Source organism: Rhinichthys klamathensis, unplaced genomic scaffold (assembly GCF_029890125.1).
Source record: "Rhinichthys klamathensis goyatoka isolate OS25496 unplaced genomic scaffold, OSU_Roscu_1.1 h1tg000114l_1, whole genome shotgun sequence".
NCBI classification, from domain to species: Eukaryota; Metazoa; Chordata; class Actinopteri; order Cypriniformes; family Leuciscidae; genus Rhinichthys; species Rhinichthys klamathensis.
Window position 1 is genome coordinate 3,554,659 of NW_026606651.1, and position 21,096 is coordinate 3,575,754.

Below are 21,096 nucleotides of genomic sequence, written 5' to 3' on the forward strand. Positions count from 1 at the left end.
GGAAATGAAACCAGATAAACATAATCATGCATGGTATCATATCAACTTATGTGCGATGTACCGAACCTTTGGCATAGTATTGATTACAACAGTAAATCATTTTGAGTGTGTAAACAGTTCGGCTGCATTGATTCCCAATATAAGTGTGTTTTTGTGCATACTATAGTGAATCTCTGGTCAAGAACATCCCTCTATTATATTTAATATTTTTGCATTAAAAAAATGAAGCCTATTTTAGGACCATTCATATTTTTTACGTGACAATTAAGCACATTTCCTTTACAAATTCTGATTGTGATGTGGAAAAAATAGTTTGTACAATATTTATTCACATCATCGTAGTATTTCTTGTAATGCTTTATTGCTGATTTAATTTTTTTGCTTTGTATTACAGTAATGAAAATCACTTGAGAGTAATGGAAATTTCGATAGGATTTGCTTTTTTGGGGGAGCAAAATGTGCTAAATTATCAAATTAATAGTTCTAAAAACAGGTTTAATTGTCTTTATGCAGAATATATACTTTTATTTTTTTATTATTTTTTTATTTTTGCATTCTGAAATTTTCAGGACGATTAAGCACGTGATTAAGCACTGTGACGACAAATTAATTGGTAATAATATTTATACACATCATAGTAGTATTTTTGTACTACCTAACCTTGATGCTGATTTAATTTTTTTTAAAGTACATATATTTTTTTTATATATATATATGACAGTAATAAGAATAATGGTAATTTCAATGGGATTTAAATTTTTCTGGAAGCAAAATGTGCTTAATTGTCATGACAATAATGTCACAATGTAAAATAATAGTCAGGTTTAATTTTCTTTATTTAAAAATATATACTTTTATTTTAATTTTTCTTGTTTGTTTTTTTGCATTCTAAAAAGTTTCATGAAAATGAAGCACATTTCCCTTCTAATAAATTATTTTGTCTGTAATGTGACAAAAATATTAGAAAAATACATAATAGTAGTATTTGTTTTAGTGCCATGGTGCTGATTTAATTTTAAAAATATATATAGTAATGGGAATTTCTTTGGGATAATTTTTTTTCTAGAAGCAAAATGTGCTTAATTGTCATGTCAGTGTCACAATGCAAAATATCAGTCCTAAAAACTGCTTTAATTTCATGTAAAAAAAAAAAAAAAACTGTAGTTTATGTATTTGTTTGTTATTCAAGTCTATAGTCAAAATGATTTTCTGGTGTAATCGACAACATGCCACCAATGCGATTCATGAAAGTGTAACTTGTCGTACCAAAAAATATTCCTTTAAGCTCAAAGCACTGCTTTAGAAAGAGTTCAAGTATTAGCTTGACGTGTTGTCGTTTCCCTTCTCATTGCGTCTTTTAAATGCATTGACTCCCAGTGTTACCTGGTTTATCAAACCGAACCTGCACTGAACCGTTCGACGCGTTACAACACTGGCACAGAACTGGTCAAATGTTCTTTCCAGTTTTCCAGTCTCGTAGTTAGCCACAGTTTCTGCATTTGTGTTTTTATTGATGTTCTTGATGTTCAAAGCACTGATCCATCTTTCCTGTTCTCCCAAAATGATGTTTAGATTGCATGGTGAATTGACACAAATCCAGTTGCTTATTTATTAACTGCAAGACCTTTTGTTAATATGCGTGTCCCGTCACATCGTGTCCCAGCGCTGCTGCTACTGCCTTCAACTGACTGCGATTTGATTGGCTGAAGAGAGAGTGCCATGGCTTTTGCCTCTGCTGTGGATCTGTACCATAGTGGCGTGAGACAGAAAAGTAATGAAAAAAATATATATATTTATATTTTTCCTAAAAGATGACATTGCAAGATACGGTGTAATTTAAAGGAGTTGTTTTGTTTTGCCTGAATTGTGGTTTCCCTTGTAAAGTGTGTACAGTGTGTTTTTTTTGGGCACTTTGAGCTCTGGAAAAATCTTAGTCTTATCAAAGGGATGTGTAATTAAAGAGAGAAACTCGTGGAGTGGATCTGTGTCGTTTGAGCGTGTGCGGAGTATGTTCGAGGCACTTTACCTCTTCTGTAGGAGTAGATCAGTACTAGATTGTCTCAATTTCAGAAGACTCGCTGTCTGTAGAATCATGTATTTCATATGGAAAGCTAAGATTGTTGGCAGAATGAACAGTATAGTCAAATGCACATTGCCCTGAAGCGGTAACATTTTACCAGAAATAATTTGGTAACATTAGTTAATCCATCATGAACTAACAATGAACAATGCTTAAACAGCATTATTATATGCATTAACAGCACTATATGCATTTACACACACTACTGTTCAAAAGTTTGGGTTTGTGAGTAAAAAAAAAAGTATTTTATTCAGCAAGGACAAATTAAATGAATCAAAAGTGACAGTAAAGACATTTATAACATTACAAAAGATGAATACTTCAAATAGATGCTTTTAAACTTTCTATTCATCAGAGAATCATGAATAAAATAACACAGTTTATCTACAAATATATAAAGCAGCACAACTGTTTTCAACATTGATAATAAGAAATTATTCTTGAGCAGAAAATCATCATATTAGACTGATTTCTGAATGATCATGTGACACTGAAGACTGGAGTAATGATGCTGAAAATACAGCTTTGATCACAGGAGTAAATTACATTTTAAAATATTCAAATATAATATAGAATATTGTAATAATATTTTACAATATTACTGTTTTACTGTATTTTATCAAATAAATGCAGCCTTGGTGAGCATAAGAGACTTCCTTTAAAAAATGTTGAACAAAAACAAAATGCATTAAATCCCCAGTTTCACAGACCAGGTTTAAGTCTAGTCCAGACTAAAATGCATGTCTGAGCTGTTTTAACTGAAAGCAACTTGCATTGACATAATACAATACGTCAGTGCCATTGTTTTGTCTCAAGATGCACACCAGTAATGTTTTTTTCTAAAGCACGTTTATAAAAGCTACTGAATGTCCTAATTGAACTAAGGCTTAATCTAAGCCCTGTCTGTGAAACCAGGCCAAATAACGGTAACCTAATCCTGAAGTGTTACCATAACACCCAGTCCCTCAAGACGAGAGAGAACATTTTGTACTTTCTGACCAGAAAGGTCTACCGTAACATGCAAAACACAGATAAAGTACCTGAAAGATATTGCAAAATCTCAAGTGACATGCATTGCAAGATCGCATTTCACAACACTTGTGTCTTTAAAGGCTGTTTTGCAGAAGGAAGAGGGGCCCTGATGCTGTGATCTTATCTGAACATATTTGTGATAAGATCCACAGTGCTGGATTGCTTACTTTGGTGTGTATAGAATATCACATAACTGAGTTTTCGTGGCTACAGAAGTGACATAGCCACTTGAAAAGCCTGAGATGTCAGACTCCTGTCTTGTGGCTTCTGTCTCAGGGGTCTCCAGCAGCTCTGAAGGCACGTCTTGCTGCACAGAGTACATGTATGTGAAGTTTGTGAGACCTGCGGTGGGATGGTATGATGGTGTCAGGAACGAGTGCGGCGTGACTTTAGGGCCAATGAACGAACAATTCGGATCCTCTGCGCTCGCTAACCAGGTTTTCTCTGCCACGGTGGGCGGCAAAATCTCGACGTCACACCATTGGCAGTCCTCTGTCCTCAGAGAATGGATTTTTTCACTCGCCTTGAAAAGAACAGAAAACTGTCAAAAATTGTAAAGAAAAGAAATACTGGGTAAAAAGTTTGGGTAAAACTTTACAACAAGGTTTCATTACATAGTGATAGTTCACCCAAAGATGAAAATTCTGTCATTACACTTTCGTGTCGTTGCAAACCCGAAAGACTTTCGTTCATCTTCAGAACACAAATGAAGATCTTTTTAAAATCCGAGAGATTTCTGTCCCTCTGTTAACAGCTACGCAACTACAACTTTAAAAGCTTCAAAAAGTTCATATAGAAACCGTAAAACTAATCCATATCAATTGATCGGTTTAGTCTGCTGTCAGGCCAGTAGTTGGCGATTTCATTTTGTAGAGAAATACTACTACGCGCCTATAGTCTGAACACATAATACACGACGTCATCTTTTCACAAATTCACATTTTTATAGTTTACATGGAGAAAACATGGGGCATTTACATGACACTGTTTTCAACCCCAAAAAATGTACCAATTTTTATGCGTTTTGGCAGTTCATTTACACGACAACAAAGCTTTGGGGGCCTGAAACGCAAACTTTTGAAAACGGGTTTCAACGTGCAAGTTTGAAAAATGCAACGGAAAAAGTTTTCCGCTATTAGTAGGCCTACATCGTTATCGTGTAAACGTACCGTGAGAATGAAACGCGTTATCAAATGCTTGTGTTTTCAGGCCCCCAAAAAGCCATCGTCGTGTAAATTAATGGCAAAAATGCAAAGTGAACAGTGTTGTGTAAACGGCCCCTTAGGGTGAACAATGTTTTAAAAAGAACCGCACAAAGAGTTTTTAGGACTTTATAAAGAACCTTTTGTGCAATGGAGAGATTCCATGAATGTTAAAGGTTCTTCATGGAATCATCAATGCCAATAAAGCAAAGCATAAACTAACACTGACAAAGTAAAAAAAAAAATATTGCTCACTGTTAGTTCATGTTAGACAAATGACACATTATTGTGAAGTGTTACCAAAACTAGATTAACCTGTTAATGCCTGGTTCAGATTACACGATTTGTTTTGTCTGTTACGATAGTCACTGTGTCAGATTGCGCGATTTTGACTCCTAAAATCTTGTCGTGTCGTGGACAAGAAACATGTCAGACTACACGTTGCTTCCTGACCAGGCAGTGCGTGCTGTCTTTAACGACGCGCGTGATGTCATCGAGAAGGCGAAACTAGTAGTGAGTGACTTCCGGAAACTAACGTAAACAAACAATGGATGAAGCGGTTAGGCTTGGCTGTCCTGTGTTCAGAAAAACGTAAAAAAAGAAAGAAAACCCGACAATGGACACGTTCCTGGATTGCTTGAAGAGGACAGTATGGGCTGTCAATCCTCCAAAGAGAATATGAGGTAAAATATTGTTTTCTGTTACTGTTGCCACAGCTCCACGAACCTTTCCTCCATGTCATTACTCCACCTAGGAGCACAATCCTCTCTCTTTCGTTTCGCCATTTTTGAAAGTTGTGTACGGAAAAGCTTCTGTGCTCCTATTGGTCAACCTCATACATGTGACGGAACCCGTCGTGGACGACCGTTAAAAAAATTAAACAATAAACATGCTAGTCTTTTTGTCGTGATGTCGTGAAGCATCGCAGACGCGACGTATGTTGTCACCCACTATGACACACTATACGAGATGATACGAGCGAATCTTGCGTCCCGACGCCCGTTGTCGTTTGGGAATCCCCACGACACCCTACGTCAAATGGATCGTGCCAAAATCGGGCTAAAATCGTGTAATCTGAACCAGGCATAACTGTCACTCCCCTTTTTTTGAATATACATGAAAATGCACATTACGAACTTAGATGGTTGTAATTCAAGAATGCTTTGGAATATAGACGTAAGATTGGTCTCGTTTTAAAGAAGACATTTGGCAGATTTTTGTAGAAGATTTTTCTTATAAATTAAGAAAGTGAAACAGAAAAAAAAGTTATAGAAGTTTGAGTTTATGAAAATGTACTATGTAAAAAATGTAATTATTCATATTTTATATCAAATATATATTTTCAAAACCTGGGTGACTCTAAAACTGCACACAAAAAAATCAAAGCCAAAAATCTGAACAAGTTGTGTTTCAAATTTTAGGTTGATATCTCAAAAAATGAGCTTTCAGTGAGATTTTGTTTGTGCGCAGTACCAAACTTTTTCACTAGGTCAGACTCCATTACTGCCCATATAAGGGCGCCTCCATTTCCATATGTGTTTTGAGTGATCTGAACCATTATTTCCACAATTTTCATACAATTTATGAAGTAGACATCCTATTCAGAAGTAATATGAGAAGTTTGACAGATTTTCATATGAATTCAACCTCAAAGAAACATAAAAAGAACAAGTATGTGCGTTATAGCTTCCTGCCACATCACAAATGGTGAATCTATAATTTCTTTCTTTATATTTAAAAAAATTTCAGACCTTTTTTCTAAAATAATTGAAAATATGCTATCTTTTGAACTCTTGGCATGAAAACAAACTGAGGTTTCTACCCTTCTTTCATGATTTTTCATGTTCATCACTATTTCAAAATAAAGGTCTAAACACGCCTTAGGAGTATGAAAATATTCTTGTTGCAAATTGATAAATTATGGCTCCTCTGTAACTTATTTTGAAAATCAATCACCAAATATGGAAACTAGTGATTGTAAGCTTTCAAATGATATATAGTTTGTCAAGATTAGTTTAGGTTTAGTATAGGATATTACTGTTTTAAAAATGTAATGGATTTGGGCCCACCGGTGACACTTATAGATATAGATACTTTTTTTGTATTGAATGACATGTAGGTTTATTTATAATGGATTTTTCTCTTAATTGGTCCACCATTTTGGATGATTTTCACACTTTACTGAGTAAAAGGGCTCAAATAGAACATCACTTTGATCTATTTTGATCTGTTCTGAACCTGCTCACAAAAACAACAGCTTATCTAGCCTAAGATTGGTTTAAGATGATTTTCACACTTCTTCAAGCCTGTTATCTGCTGGTTTAGCTCACATCCTGAAAATTGCCCAAAACCTGTCTGAAACCAGCCATACAAGACAAGCATGGCCCTCATACAAGACCCTCAAATCAACTTATGCTGGTTTATCCTGTCAAAATAAATAGAGGCACTGCAGTTACATTATTGTACAGCGTCAATGTAATGATTTACTTCATAAAGATCATCATCCAGGTCCAGTGCTTTTATGTGCAGAAAGCCGAAGGTTTCTTTTGGAAATCCTCTTAGCCTGGAAAAGGTTGGTAAGAAATCATCAGCACGTCACAGATACGAACGTCAGATCATCAGCTCACAGCTAATATTATAAGACTTACGTGCTTCTGTTTGTCCACAGACAAATGCAACAACACACCAAAACCAGGAGAGGAATCAAAATCTTGGCCGTCATCAGGTAATCTGTGGAGAGAAATATTATCTCTTAATACAGTTCAACATTATGAAATGGCCTGCCCACACAAAAATATAGTTAATATAATGTAAGATAATGTATTTATATGGAGTTGTTTACACTTGGGCCAATTTTTTTAAATTTTGTACTTTTGTAGAACATTTTTCAAATATTAAAATAATCAGATTTGGTGTTTAGTTTTATTAATAGCATTAAAAAGTCTTTATCAGCAAAACGACTTCTATTTCAAAGGCTGTTCTTTTTGAACTTTCTATTCTTCAAAGGATACTGAAAAAATGTTTCCACGAAAATACTGTCTTCAACATTGATAATAATCAGAAATGTTTCTTGAGCAGCAAGTCATCATGTTAGACTGATTTCTGAAGGATCATGTGACACTGAAGACTGGAGTAATGATGCTGAAAATGCAGCTTTGATCACAGGAACAAGCAGCGAGATATATTAATATCTTCTTTTATGTTCCACAGAAGAAAGTTAGTCACACAGTTTTGGAATGAAATGAGTAAATAATGAATAGATGTAGAACATAAAACAGGACTGTCTGGTTTCTGTTGGTGTGAATGTGACGGATGGACTCACGGTTCTTTCTGGTTCTGAAGGTGGCGGTGGTCTCGGGTCCACAGCCTGCAGATGTACACGCTGCCAGGTGAAATGTGTACGGCTGCTCCTCCTCGAGACCACTCACTGTGAAAGACTTGCTGTGAGGATCGTCCACGAACCGTCTGAAGGAACCTGCCAGAACAAACCGGTGCGAGGGCGGGGAGTGTAGGGAACGGGTTAGTAATATAACATGAGGTTAAAATATGAGAGCATCAAATATGATCTATCAGGCTTTTGAGGAAGGTTTATCTCTCAATCATCGTTGTATCACATTGCACTATATGTTTAATAAAAACTACAGAGCTTTAATCATTAAACTAAGCATTTAAATAGCATCTCACTAAGACATTATTGGGAGATAATTGAGTAATTGATATAAGTATTTGTATTTATAAGTGGTCTGCTATACCGTTGTAAAGATGTCATTGATTTACATTACGAGCAAACCATGATTTAATCTTGTCCATATAAATATCAGCAAATGCATAAAATAATTTTTATCCTCAAGTATGAGCTTCATATTCAAACTATATCAAACTATATGAACCATAAAAGCCTGATATGGAAGCTTGTTTCCGCCACTGAATAAATTTTTTTTTTTTTTAAATTGCGACTTTTTATCTCACAATTGCGAGATATGAAGTCAGAATTGTGAGAAATAAAGTCACAATTGTGATATAAAGTCGCAATTGCGAGATATAAAGTCGCAATTCTGAGAAATAAAGTCGCAATTGCGAGAAAAAAAGACAGAATTGCGACTTTTTATCTCACAATTCTGACTTTTTTTCTCACAATTGCGAGTTTACATCTCGCAATTCTGACTTTATAACACATAATTGTGAGTTTATGTCTCGAAATTCTGACATCTTTTCTCAGAATTGTGAGATATAAACTCGCAATTGCGAGTTATCAGGCCAATTCTAAGGGGGAAAAAAGACTAACTTTTTTCCCCTCAGAATAGTTTATATCTCACAATTCTGACTTTATAACACGCAATTGCGACTTTATATCACGCAATTCTGACTTTATAACACACAATTGCGACTTTATATCAATCAATTCTGACTTTATATCTCGCAACTCTGACTTTATAACACACAATTGCGACTTTATATCACGCAATTCTGACTTTATAACACGCAATTGCGACTTTATATCACGCAATTCTGACTTTATAACACGCAATTGCGACTTTATATCAATCAATTCTGACTTTATATCTCGCAACTCTGACTTTATAACACACAATTGCGACTTTATATCACGCAATTCTGACTTTATATCATGCAATTCTGACTTTATAACACACAATTGCGACTTTATATCAATCAATTCTGACTTTATATCATGCAATTCTGACTTTATATCAATCAATTCTGACTTTATATCTCACAATTCTGACTTTATAACACACAATTCTGACTTTATAACACGCAATTGCGACTTTATATCAATTAATTCTGACTTTATATCTCGCAACTCTGACTTTATAACACACAATTGCGACTTTTTATCACGCAATTCTGACTTTATATCATGCAATTCTGACTTTATAACACGCAATTGCGACTTTATATCAATCAATTCTGACTTTATATCATGCAATTCTGACTTTATATCAATCAATTCTGACTTTATATCTCACAATTCTGACTTTATAACACGCAATTGCGATTTTATATCACGCAATTCTGACTTTATATCTCGCAATTGTGCGTTAGCGCGAGGGCGGGGCGGGGAGTGTAGGGAACGGGTTAGTAATATAACGTGAGGTTCAAATATGAGAGTATCAAATATGATCTATCAGGCTTTTGAGGAAGGTTTATCTCTCAATCATCGTTGTATCACATTGCACTATATGTTTAATAAAAACTACAGAGCTTTAATCATTAAACTAAGCATTTAAATAGCATCTCACTAAGACATTATTGGGAGATAATTGAGTAATTGATATAAGTATTTGTATTTATAAGTGGTCTGCTATACCGTTGTAAAGATGTCATTGATTTACATTACGAGCTATCAGGATTTAATCTTGTCCATATAAATATCAGCAAATGCATAAAATAATTTTTATCCTCAAGTATGAGCTTCATATTCAAACTATATCATACTATATGAACCATAAAAGCCTGATATGGAAGCTTGTTTCCGCCACTGAATAATTTTTTTTTTTTTTTGAAATTGCGACTTTTTATCTCACAATTGCGAGATATGAAGTCAGAATTGTGAGAAATAAAGTCACAATTGTGAGATATAAAGTCGCAATTGCGAGATATAAGGTCGCAATTCTGAGAAATAAAGTCGCAATTGCGAGAAAAAAAGACAGAATTGCGACTTTTTATCTCACAATTCTGACTTTTTTTCTCACAATTGCGAGTTTACATCTCGCAATTCTGACTTTATAACACATAATTGTGAGTTTATGTCTCGAAATTCTGACATCTTTTCTCAGAATTGTGAGATATAAACTCGCAATTGCGAGTTATCAGGCCAATTCTAAGGGGGAAAAAAGACTAACTTTTTTCCCCTCAGAATAGTTTATATCTCACAATTCTGACTTTACAACACGCAATTTCGACTTTATATCACGCAATTCTGACTTTATAACACACAATTGCGACTTTATATCAATCAATTCTGACTTTATATCTCGCAACTCTGACTTTATAACACACAATTCTGACTTTATAACACACAATTGCGACTTTATATCAATCAATTCTGACTTTATATCTCACAATTTTGACTTTATATCACCCAATTCTGACTTTATAACACGCAATTGCGACTTTATATCAATTAATTCTGACTTTATATCTCGCAACTCTGACTTTATAACACACAATTGCGACTTTATATCACGCAATTCTGACTTTATATCATGCAATTCTGACTTTATAACACGCAATTGCGACTTTATATCAATCAATTCTGACTTTATATCTCACAATTCTGACTTTATAACACGCAATTGCGATTTTATAACACGCAATTCTGACTTTATATCTCGCAATTGTGAGAAAAAAAGTCAGAATTGTGAGAAAAAAAGTCGCAATTACCTTTTTTATTTTTCATTCTGTGGCGGAAACAAGCTTCCATAGTATGAAGTATCAAATATGATACAAAACAAAAAACACATATACAAACTCTTTTTTAGATTTTGTCAAAAGGTTCAATTAAAGGTAAACTAACAAAAAAAACATGTAATTATTTTTATTTGTCTTGACTATTTTTTCCTATGTCAGGGTGAAGAAGCTCATGTTTTCATTCTCTTTTAAGGGCAACGCAACACTTACTGAGATCGGAGCCGGCCTCTGAATCTTCTTGTACCGTGATCACATATCCTGTGATGAATCCAGCGTGACTCGGATCCTCCTCATTGAAACTCCATTTCAGGTTTACAGATGACCAAGTTATGTTTGGGTTAGTGTCCAGTGTAGGGTACTCCATGGGCTCTTCAGAACACACACAAAAATTATATTTATGTTATATTGCATAATGCAGATGTGAAAATTGTCCTTTTGATGCATTTTTTCCAGTGCAACATAGCACCTACAGTGCAGTATAAGCACCTGTGTTTCGCTCTACTGTAATGTCCTATAGATGTGTAGCAGGTAAAGTGTGTGTGCACTCTTACCCTGTTCTTTTAAGTATCCGATCTGTTTCTCACGAGGTCGGTGTCCCTCAGCGCTACAGCTGTAGATAATAAATCTGTACTGAACTCCTGCTTTAAAATCTAAAAAATAAATAGTTTTACAGAGATTTTACACACAATAAAAAAAAAAATGTTTTCTTTAAAATATGAGAAGCATTAAAATAAACAACTAAAAATCGAAATATTTCTCATTTTTATTTACCCCCCTCAACTACTGTTGGTAACACTTTAGTTTAACACTGTCCTTGTTACATGTTACATGTACTTACCATAGTAATAACTAGGTAACCCCAAACCCTAATCCAACCCTAACCGTATAGTACGTACATGTAGTTAATTAATATTACTCAGTACTTAAATATATAATTACACTGTAACACTGACACCTTAAAATAAAGTGTAAACAACTGTTTAAAAAAAAAAATTTTATTTGAAGAACCATGGTCTAATTTTAAAAGTGTGATTTCTAAAACTGAAAAAGTCACGTAAATCTTAAAACTCCATGGGCAGTGTTATATATATATATATATAGATATATAGTAGCAACATTTTGGTTTTACAGATTGAACTTAAATTTACAGTAAAAAAAACTGATATAATGTTAATTCACCAACCTACTGAAGTGCTAAAATATCTTTTGCACATTTATAATATACTGACAACCACCAAAAAACACAAGTGCTAATGAGAAAACCATGCGACGAATCAAAGCTTATTATTATTATAATTATATGTAAATTATAAGATGACTTGTTCTTGTTCATTTTGATTTATTAGTTTTCAACCCTAACATTTTTACCATTAAAAAAATCATGGTCATGTTTTACACTGTAGTTATACAAAGCTTAAAATATTTTGAGGAGGAATATATTCTGAGGAGTTTTTTTTTTTTAAATGCAACAAAAAAAGCATATGTTTTATGCTAAGTTTTATAAGAGCTTTCATATATACAGTAATGCTGTCACATATCTAGAAACACATTAACTGTACTATTTTATTCTGTTGTTACTTGAATTGTAAGAATATGCCCCACATACAAACAGCTTTATACCTGCGTCCAGGTTTAAGGAGGTCTGATGAACTGGGACTTTTCTCCACTGTAAGTTGCAGGGAGGGGCAATACCCAGCATGCACCACTCTACAATGTAATCACATGTGGCGACAGAGTCCCTCATCCAGGTGAGCTGAAATTCCTTTCCATTACCCATAATCCTCTTCTCCTTCGGTATGTCTGCAGCAGTACCAACATTCAGTTATCTCACGTTATACAGAAGCCCCTTGAACACTGAGCATTAAGCTTGTCACCTGTGTATGCTGGAGGAATAGTGATGTGGGATGGTATAGATAAGCCAGATTGAGTGACGGCCCTCACGGTGATGTTACACATGTGAACATCTAAGGGTAGTTCCGTCTGTTTCTGCGTGACATTCATGCACACGCTCCTCTGTGGATTTCTGTTGCTCACACACACCTCATAGGCTTCGATATACGACGAGTCGCTGCTGACCTGAGGAACAGATTTGCTTGTACTTGTAAAAAAAAAAATCTGATATATTTTTAAATGCATTTCAAAATATAAAAGAAAGGAAAAATATATATTGCCAATACAGCTGCAATGCACTTCAGCCAATAACATTAACTGTACCAAGCATGATATAAAGTACCATGCAGGGTGGAAATTCTTAAGAAGTATGAATAAATTTGAATAATATTGAATATGTAAACTTACATTTTTCCACAGAAGTGTGACGGTGCGATTGGGATCGTCCCTGATTCGTCTCCACAGATCTATGGTCACTAGAGGCTCTGAAACACAAAATAACTTGGAACTATAAATTTGCATGTTCTCGCTGTGCAGAATTCACAGCAACAGTGTGTCGTGGGTGTTTGCTACGGCATTGCTATTCGCTTGCTACTGTGTTCTTAGTGTTTTTAGTGTGTTGCTGTGTGCTTTCTGAGGCGTTCTTACTTACTTTCACAAGTCAAAAGCGCCTCTGTGATTTTCTGATGTTATAGTGAGGGCTTATTGACGACTGTCGCACAAACAGTGTGGGATGAATTATGTGCCAAATTTTTTAAATATTACATGTTTGAAAAATGTCTAACCTTCGGTGTGAGCAATAGAAATGGTCATGCATATACAGCATTACTTAGATCAAGGTTTTTCAAACTTCCTGACAACAAACCCCCCGAATATGATGATTCCCTTGCAAAGGACACCCGTTCTATATCTATATATACTGTACGTATAAAGAAACATAAAGACGGTATATTTTAAATATTGATTTATTGGCATTTTGAACTAAGCACTATGAATGAAGGCCAGTATCACTGATATCAGTACTGATACTGATGTCTCTATTAAATGTTTTTTTTCCCCTCAATTTCTGCAGATGAAATGAGTTATTATAACCATTCAACATTACAGTATAATTGAAAGCCATAATTTTTAACATTTAATAAGCTTAAAAAATATAGCAACTACTTCACATGAAGCCATTATAATAAATGTCACATTTAGCTGCGCGTTTAATGTTGTGTATATAGTAATATAGTGAAGTTTCTATCTCGGTCGGAAAAACCGAATGCTGCTTTAATTGCATTAAATATTCTTTATTTATTTAGTTATTTATTAGTGCTGTCAAATCAATTAATCACTTCTAACATAAGTTTGTCAATATGTATGTGTTGTGTGTATATATATATATATATATATATATATATATATGTGTGTGTGTGTGTGTGTGTGTGTGTGTCTACAGTACATACATACACACACACATATACATATACAATATATATATATACACATATAGGTATATACAGCGGTTAGGTTTTGGTAGTCAACCAGAATGCCTATAACCGCACGCACGCACGCACGCGCACGCACGCACACACACACACACACACACACACACACACACACACACACACACACACACACACACACACACACACACACACACACACACACACACACACACACACACACACACACACACACACACACACACACACACACACACACACACACACACACACACACACACACTGGACCCGACTGTGAAAACCCCTTAGTTCCCTATCTATCATTAGTGATGATTCTCCCATGACTTTACCTGTGATGAATGGCCTTTGTCGTGTCCATCGCCCCCAGTCGTTCCCCTGAACTGCACAGCGTCCCCTAGTGGAGTAGCGTGTGCTGGGCTTCAGGTGCTGTAGTCTGAATGTGTAATTCTGCATCGAGTCAGATCCATTCTTATCTAACTCCTGTAAGACAACAAAACAGGACGTGTCTCAACATTTCTCTTAAGTTCATTTACTTTATCAGATGTGGTGAGTCTGGTTTCACGAGAGGTTAATAGATCTTTTGAAACTCCCTCTTGACGTATTTCAGAAGCCACGACATTATTTCGAAACATAAAGACACAAAAACATGTTGTGAAACAAGAAAAAAAAAGTGATAGCTTGATTCATATGGATTTGAATCAAGCTGAAGAACAAAAGTCTTATGGGTTTGGAATGACATGAGGGCGAGTAATTGATGACAGAATTTGCATTTTTAGGTGAACTATCCCTTTAATGTGATGCATTACCTGTATTCTCCCTCTTGGTTCAATTTCAATCTGGCAACTCAAAAGAAGTCCTTTGAAACTCCCATTCAGCTGTAAGACCACCACTGAGTCCAACACACCTGCAGCCACGTCAAGACGCACAGGGACTGGGAAAACTAATGCGAGATTGAATGGTTAAGAAATTAAAGAGGTGATCCCAACATCTTGACATTTTCCCTATCAAAGCAATGTGAAATTCACTGCAACCTGAGGTAAAGCATCTAGGGTACAATTGTGATGGTTCACATGAGATTTCATCTTACAACCCTTTGTTTATCTGACCCAGATCTTTAAGCTAGTCCACCTCACTGCGCTGTGTGAGCCCTCAAAGCTGCTAACTCTGCTGTATGAATTTTAGTCTTCACTTCCATATCCATATTCACCTCTGTCTGTGATATTGAATATGTACGTCTCGCTCTCTCGCCCCAAACTGTTTGTCACAAGTAAGGTGATGTTGTAGTGGATCTGCTGTGGAACGACTTCAAAACTGCAGGCTGCAGAATTTGATTCAGGATTACAGCTGACGGCCCTGGAGTCACTGAACAGGAGAAATGCAGTCAAAGTAAGTTTTATTCAACTCGTAATGAGTCAAATCTAAAATTAGTGTGAATTTGGCCCTGCCGAACACGGTTAAAGGGATTGTGTTCACCCAGAAATGACAATTCGTTCATCATTTACTTACACTTGCGTCATTTCAAACCTGTATGACTTTCTTATGGACACACAAGATATTTTGAAAAATCTGTCCAAGTCAATGTTGTTTGAACCCTAAACGTTCTTCAATGTTGAAGCAATACCAGTTTGGAATGACATTGGTGAGTTAATGTATGTCAGAATTTCCATTTTAGGGTGGACTGTCCCTTTAAGAGCATAAATGAATGTCTTGTGGTGTTGTGGTGAACCACTACAGAGCTTAGCATAAGTGAATACACCCGTGCTAAAGTTGACTAAAAAGTGGAATAAAAAATAATCTTTTGGAAATTGATCTTAATGCCTTAATTAAAAAATGCCTTAATTTCTTTGTGAATGAATAATATATCGTATATAAATAAATGTTCTTCCTTAAAATACAGGGGGATGATTTTTTTATTCCTCTTTTTAGTCAACTTTAGCATGGGTGTATTCATTTATGCTAAGCACCGTATATCTGTTTTATCTTTTTTATCTTTAAAGCCTTATTAGGTAGGCGTTTCAGTTTCGCTTTGAAATGAAATTCCACTGGTTAATTTCCACTGAAAATCACCAGATATCGCAGATAACCTTACAAGGACAGAGATACTACACTGTGTTCTTAAGTAGTGATCAAATCAGACTAACTTGATCAGTAATGTGTAGTTGCTTCTCTGCGGGCCGTGTAGATTAGGAGCTCTGCGTGTTTTCCACGAGCAGGAGACGTTTCGCTTGTCTGCGGTCTCGCATCTGAAGTCCTCAGGTTTCTCAGGAGGAACTGAACAAGGTTAAGCAGAAATTAAAATCTCTAATCAGAAAACCATCATGATTAAAAGCATTGCATTTTTTGTTTCTTAATTAAGTTCAGTTTTACTCGTTTATTTTGCATAACGCTTTTCACAAAACATTTTGTTTCAAAGCAGCTTTACAAAAAAAAATGCTCGTTTCAATGTTACAGTTGTCTTCAGTCTTAAATATTTTTATATTTTATTTAGTGGAAAAATATTTATTTCAAAAGTGTGCTTGTGCTGCCTTTCTTAAAAAACAATTGGTTTTAAATTTTATTATCTAATGCAGTGACGTTCAGAAATAATTATCACATTTCAAACTACCAAAGGATAACTTAAAATTATTTAAATTAAGTGTTATATATATATAGACATATTTACAGTACATTTAATATTCAACAATATTTTTGATCTGCCTTACTTGGTGGACGTTGATGCAATTTTCTTCTAGAAACCAACTTTGTTGTATTATTTTCATGTTATCACTGTGAAGCTGCTTTGATACAATCTGTATTGTAAAAAGCGCTATATAAATAAAGGTGACTTGACTACATTTTTAAGGACCCCCTAAAAAGATATGAGTTGGGAGGAAAAAATATATGCTTTCGATGGTAAAATGTTTGCGTTCCCCCGAGAAACTTTTCTGTTCTTTGCGAGCGAACACAAAGTTTCTGAATGGAACTAAAAATATTTGTGAGAGGATGCAAAAGCATTGACAAATAATTTTTCCTCCCATCTCATATTTTTTTCCTTCACCATGCCCTTTAAAGACGAGTACATTTTCATTCATTAAAACAATATAACGTAATTAGTGCTAAAAATATATAATAAAAAAAAATGTAACCTAAAATCATTTTTCTCTTTTTTTATTATTAAAGAACGTGTTCTTGGAACTTCGGGAATCACAAAATGAATTGTGGTTTATTCAATTAAAGCAGAACTAAGTAGGAATTCCGTTTTTGTCAAACAGCGACCCCTAGAGTCGCTGTGAAGTACTTGTACTGTCGTGAATAGCACTCACGCAGAGATGGCTCGCACTCACGGCCGGATCCCCTCCCCCTGTACACCGGTACCTGTTCAGTAGGATGGACGCTGTAACGAGTGGAAATAAGGTATGGCCCCTTTAAGAGCTGTGCGCGCCCAACACCACATGTATACGGCGCCAGGTTATTTCTGTTTGATGCTCATTTTATCAGAATTTTATCAGATCTGTTTTTTGCTGTAAAGCAATTCGTTACCTTGCGAGACCTGATATCACACGATACTTCCTAACACTGAGGCCGCCGGCCCAAAGTTGCAAGGGTGGTTTTGCGGCTCACAGGCACCAGGGGGGTGCGAGACGACCACCATTCAACACGAAATCAGTAATATAAACATTACAATGACTCCAAAGCTTTTCGGTTAAGGTAAAAAAGTTACTTAGTTTACCTTTAATATACTACGGAGCGCCTAAAGGGACATGATGGTGAAAAAAAGAAACTATAATAAGTCAATGCTTTTACGTTCCCCCAAGAAACGTTGCGTTCACATTGGCGAGAGAATGCAGAAGCATTGACAAATAATTCCTCCATCTCATATTTTTTTGCTTCACCATGTCCCATTAGGGGTTCCGTAACATACTGAGGTGAATTAAGTTATAAATATTAAGAAAAAAAAGTTCTAAATATTAAAATAGTTTAAAACTAGCATCTTTGTAGTAATTACTGCAGAAACAGCGTAAGAAATATTTTAGCCTGTACTGTATATGAGGCCATTTGAAAATGATGTTGGACAGTTCAACTCACAGGTGACGTAGTTCACTGCTACATCTTTACGGTCCATACTGGTATAGAAGTTGACACCGTAACTATTAGTGGCTTTGATGTTTTCCACTCTAATGGCTTTGACCTGTGGGCTTATGTTGATGACTGTGTAGGGGGTGTTGCCGAAGAACATAGAGGTGATATGTGTCTCTGTGGGATAAATGCAGCAGAACATCACCGTGGAACCGTCCCGTAACACCTGCCCATCTGGGAACAGCCGGATTTCATTGTGAGTCAAGTTCATCTCCCCTATAAGAAAATGAGTGGATAAATATGTTCATAGCACCATCCAAACACTCCACAAATTTAAACAGTGGTGTTTGCATGTTCAGAAATTGTCGCCACAATGCTATGGTCACGTGATTTGATGTCAGGGCGTTGGTGTTTTTAGCATATTTTCTATGTTGTTACTGTAGTAAATGTGATGTATTATTTTGTAAGCGTTCATCTTCGGAACACAAATGAAGATCTTTTTGATGAAATCTGAGAGTTTTCAGTCCTTCCATTGACAGCTACACAACTGACACTTTCAAGCCCCATAAAGGTATTAACATCATTAAAGTAATCTGTGACTCCAGTGGTTTATCCTCAATTTTATGAAGTGATACAAGTGCTTGGTTTGTGCAAACATAATTTACCACTTTATTTACAAAATATTAATCTCCAACGCACGTTCACACAGCAACGTCGAGTCAACACAACACGCATGCGTCGTGATGCTCTCGTGAATGCACGTTTGGAGATTAATATTTAGTAAATAAAGTGGTAAATTATGGGGGGTTTTGAGCAAACAAAACTTGAGGTTAAACCACTGGAGTCACATTACTTTAATGATGTTAATACCTTTCTGGAGCTTAAAAGTGTCAGTTGTGTAGCTGTCAATGGAGGGACTGAAATCTCTCAGATTTCATCAATAAGATCTTCATTTGTGTTCCGAAGATGAACAAAAGTCTTACAGGTTTGGAACGACATGAGGATGATTAATGACAGAATTTATTTTCGCTAGCCCTTTAACTTCCTCTTTTAACCCATGACTGTCCAGACTTTAAACATGCCTGTTATGTGCCTCTCAACTGTCACTGATGAGTGTGCACTTCTGAGAGCATGTTGGTCAACCAGCCACACCAGCTAAATGATACCAGTCTAACTTGGTCCAGTAATGTGTGTACAATGATACTCTACAGAGAAAATGCCATATGGAATGATTTCATAAATGCGAAAGAGCAGCAGAGGAAGATGCTTATATCATTTACTCACCCTCAAGATTATGAGGAAACATGAATTTAAAAAAAATTATGATGTGCACAGATAAATCATTTATAATAAATACTGCAATATTCTTTAAAAAATAAAAATTGCCCCGTGACTTTAATGTCAAAGTGCCTTCCAATATAGATCACATTTAAATGTGTAAAAATGAAATAGTGGAAATATACTTATCATACATAAATTAGTATTTTTTACACATTATATGGACTTGTGTGGAATAAAAATATGGACGGAATAATATATATATATATATATATATATATATATATACACGGACAGTGGGATCCAAATTTTGGTTATTTTTAGAATTAACAATTTTACTGAAAAGTTGAATTAAATTAATTAAATGAATGTGTGTGAATGCCTCAATATTTTGTTTGTCTCTTTTGCATTTTTGACAGCAGATCTTATATTTGCCAAGTTGTCCTAGGCTTTTGGACCCAACTACATTTTTATGGAGTTCTTCTTGGTCATGTACTTTTGAAATGAACTTTAAATGCCTACCGTAGTTGGTTTTCCATAAACTCCAAGAGCTGGATGGTAAATCATCAGAGATGAGCCTTATTCTGACAGAGTGATCAACACAGTTCAGCGGGAGCTGCGAGGTCCAAACCATGTCCAGTGATCCTCTGCTAACATTGATCTGTGAATAGACTGTAAACCATCAGTGCAAAACACAAATATGAGGACATAATGTGAGGAATGATGAGTTTCACGCACGCTGTCGACAATATCCATGTTTGTTGTGCGTCCAACTTGTATTTCATAAACTTGTATTTGATTTCTGCGTTCTTCTTTCTGATTCATTGTCCACTCCATCTCCAGCGTCCACATGTCCAAAGCCTGAAGTTTAATAATGGTCGGCACAGAGACGGCATCTGTGGGAAAATGATTTAGGTATTGTAAACCTCTAGGGGAAATGCTTTTATACATTACAGAAAAAGAATGACCAATGAACTTGAGGCAAAACTTATTCTGATTTATATCTGACCTGAAGAAGAATTCCAGCCTTTAGCATTTTCAACCAGGATGACAATTGAAAGCAACTTTGTCCAGCGGAGAATCATTTTGGTGGATGTAAAGTCGTACAGCTTTCTGCTCTGTGATTCTGTGGAAGTGTAGGAGGTGTTATGAACCGTTATATTTCTCCTCCTACTGCTGCCTTCCGTTTGAGGTTAAAGACATAATGACTTCAGCATTAAGATTTATTGCCTGTGAATCATGAACTGAAGTCAAGATGAATATATGCTTTGGTGTTATTTTTACTAATTTTCTGGTTCAGAAATCACTATGGACAGAAAGGTACACTGATGATTAACCATGTATATCAGTGTCATGGTTGTTATACTAAAAATCATGAAGCTTAATCAAACTACACATTCTTTATATAAGCACAGAGCTCCATCTACAGGATATAGAAATGCTTCAAATGCTTTTAAAAGACATCTTTTGACAGCAATTCTCTGACACCATAAAATATGTTGTATCATAACATAATTATAACCAAAACATGAGCAACAAATTCACACTGTCAACAATGAATGTTAATATCAAGATTTGGATGTTATTTAAGATTTTTATTACTAATACTAATGCTTAAGAATTTATAAATATCTAACAGTCCTATATAAAATGTATT

General features: G+C 35.3%; 1 protein-coding gene across 1 annotated transcript; it reads right to left on the minus strand.

Annotated features, from left to right (window-relative positions):
- Positions 1 to 3,275: 3,275 nt before the first annotated feature.
- On the minus strand, positions 3,276 to 20,332 carry osmr (oncostatin M receptor). Its single transcript, XM_056254667.1, has 16 exons — positions 20,178 to 20,332; positions 19,962 to 20,100; positions 18,171 to 18,437; positions 16,247 to 16,376; positions 15,313 to 15,467; positions 14,912 to 15,045; positions 14,435 to 14,585; positions 13,045 to 13,121; positions 12,621 to 12,822; positions 12,367 to 12,546; positions 11,298 to 11,396; positions 10,957 to 11,115; positions 7,637 to 7,789; positions 6,963 to 7,044; positions 6,802 to 6,877; positions 3,276 to 3,635 (listed from the first exon to the last, which is right to left on the minus strand). The coding sequence occupies exons 1-16, from the start codon at positions 20,289 to 20,291 to the stop codon at positions 3,276 to 3,278; spliced, it is 2,478 nt and encodes an 825-aa protein (XP_056110642.1). The 5' UTR covers positions 20,292 to 20,332.
- Positions 20,333 to 21,096: the final 764 nt, after the last annotated feature.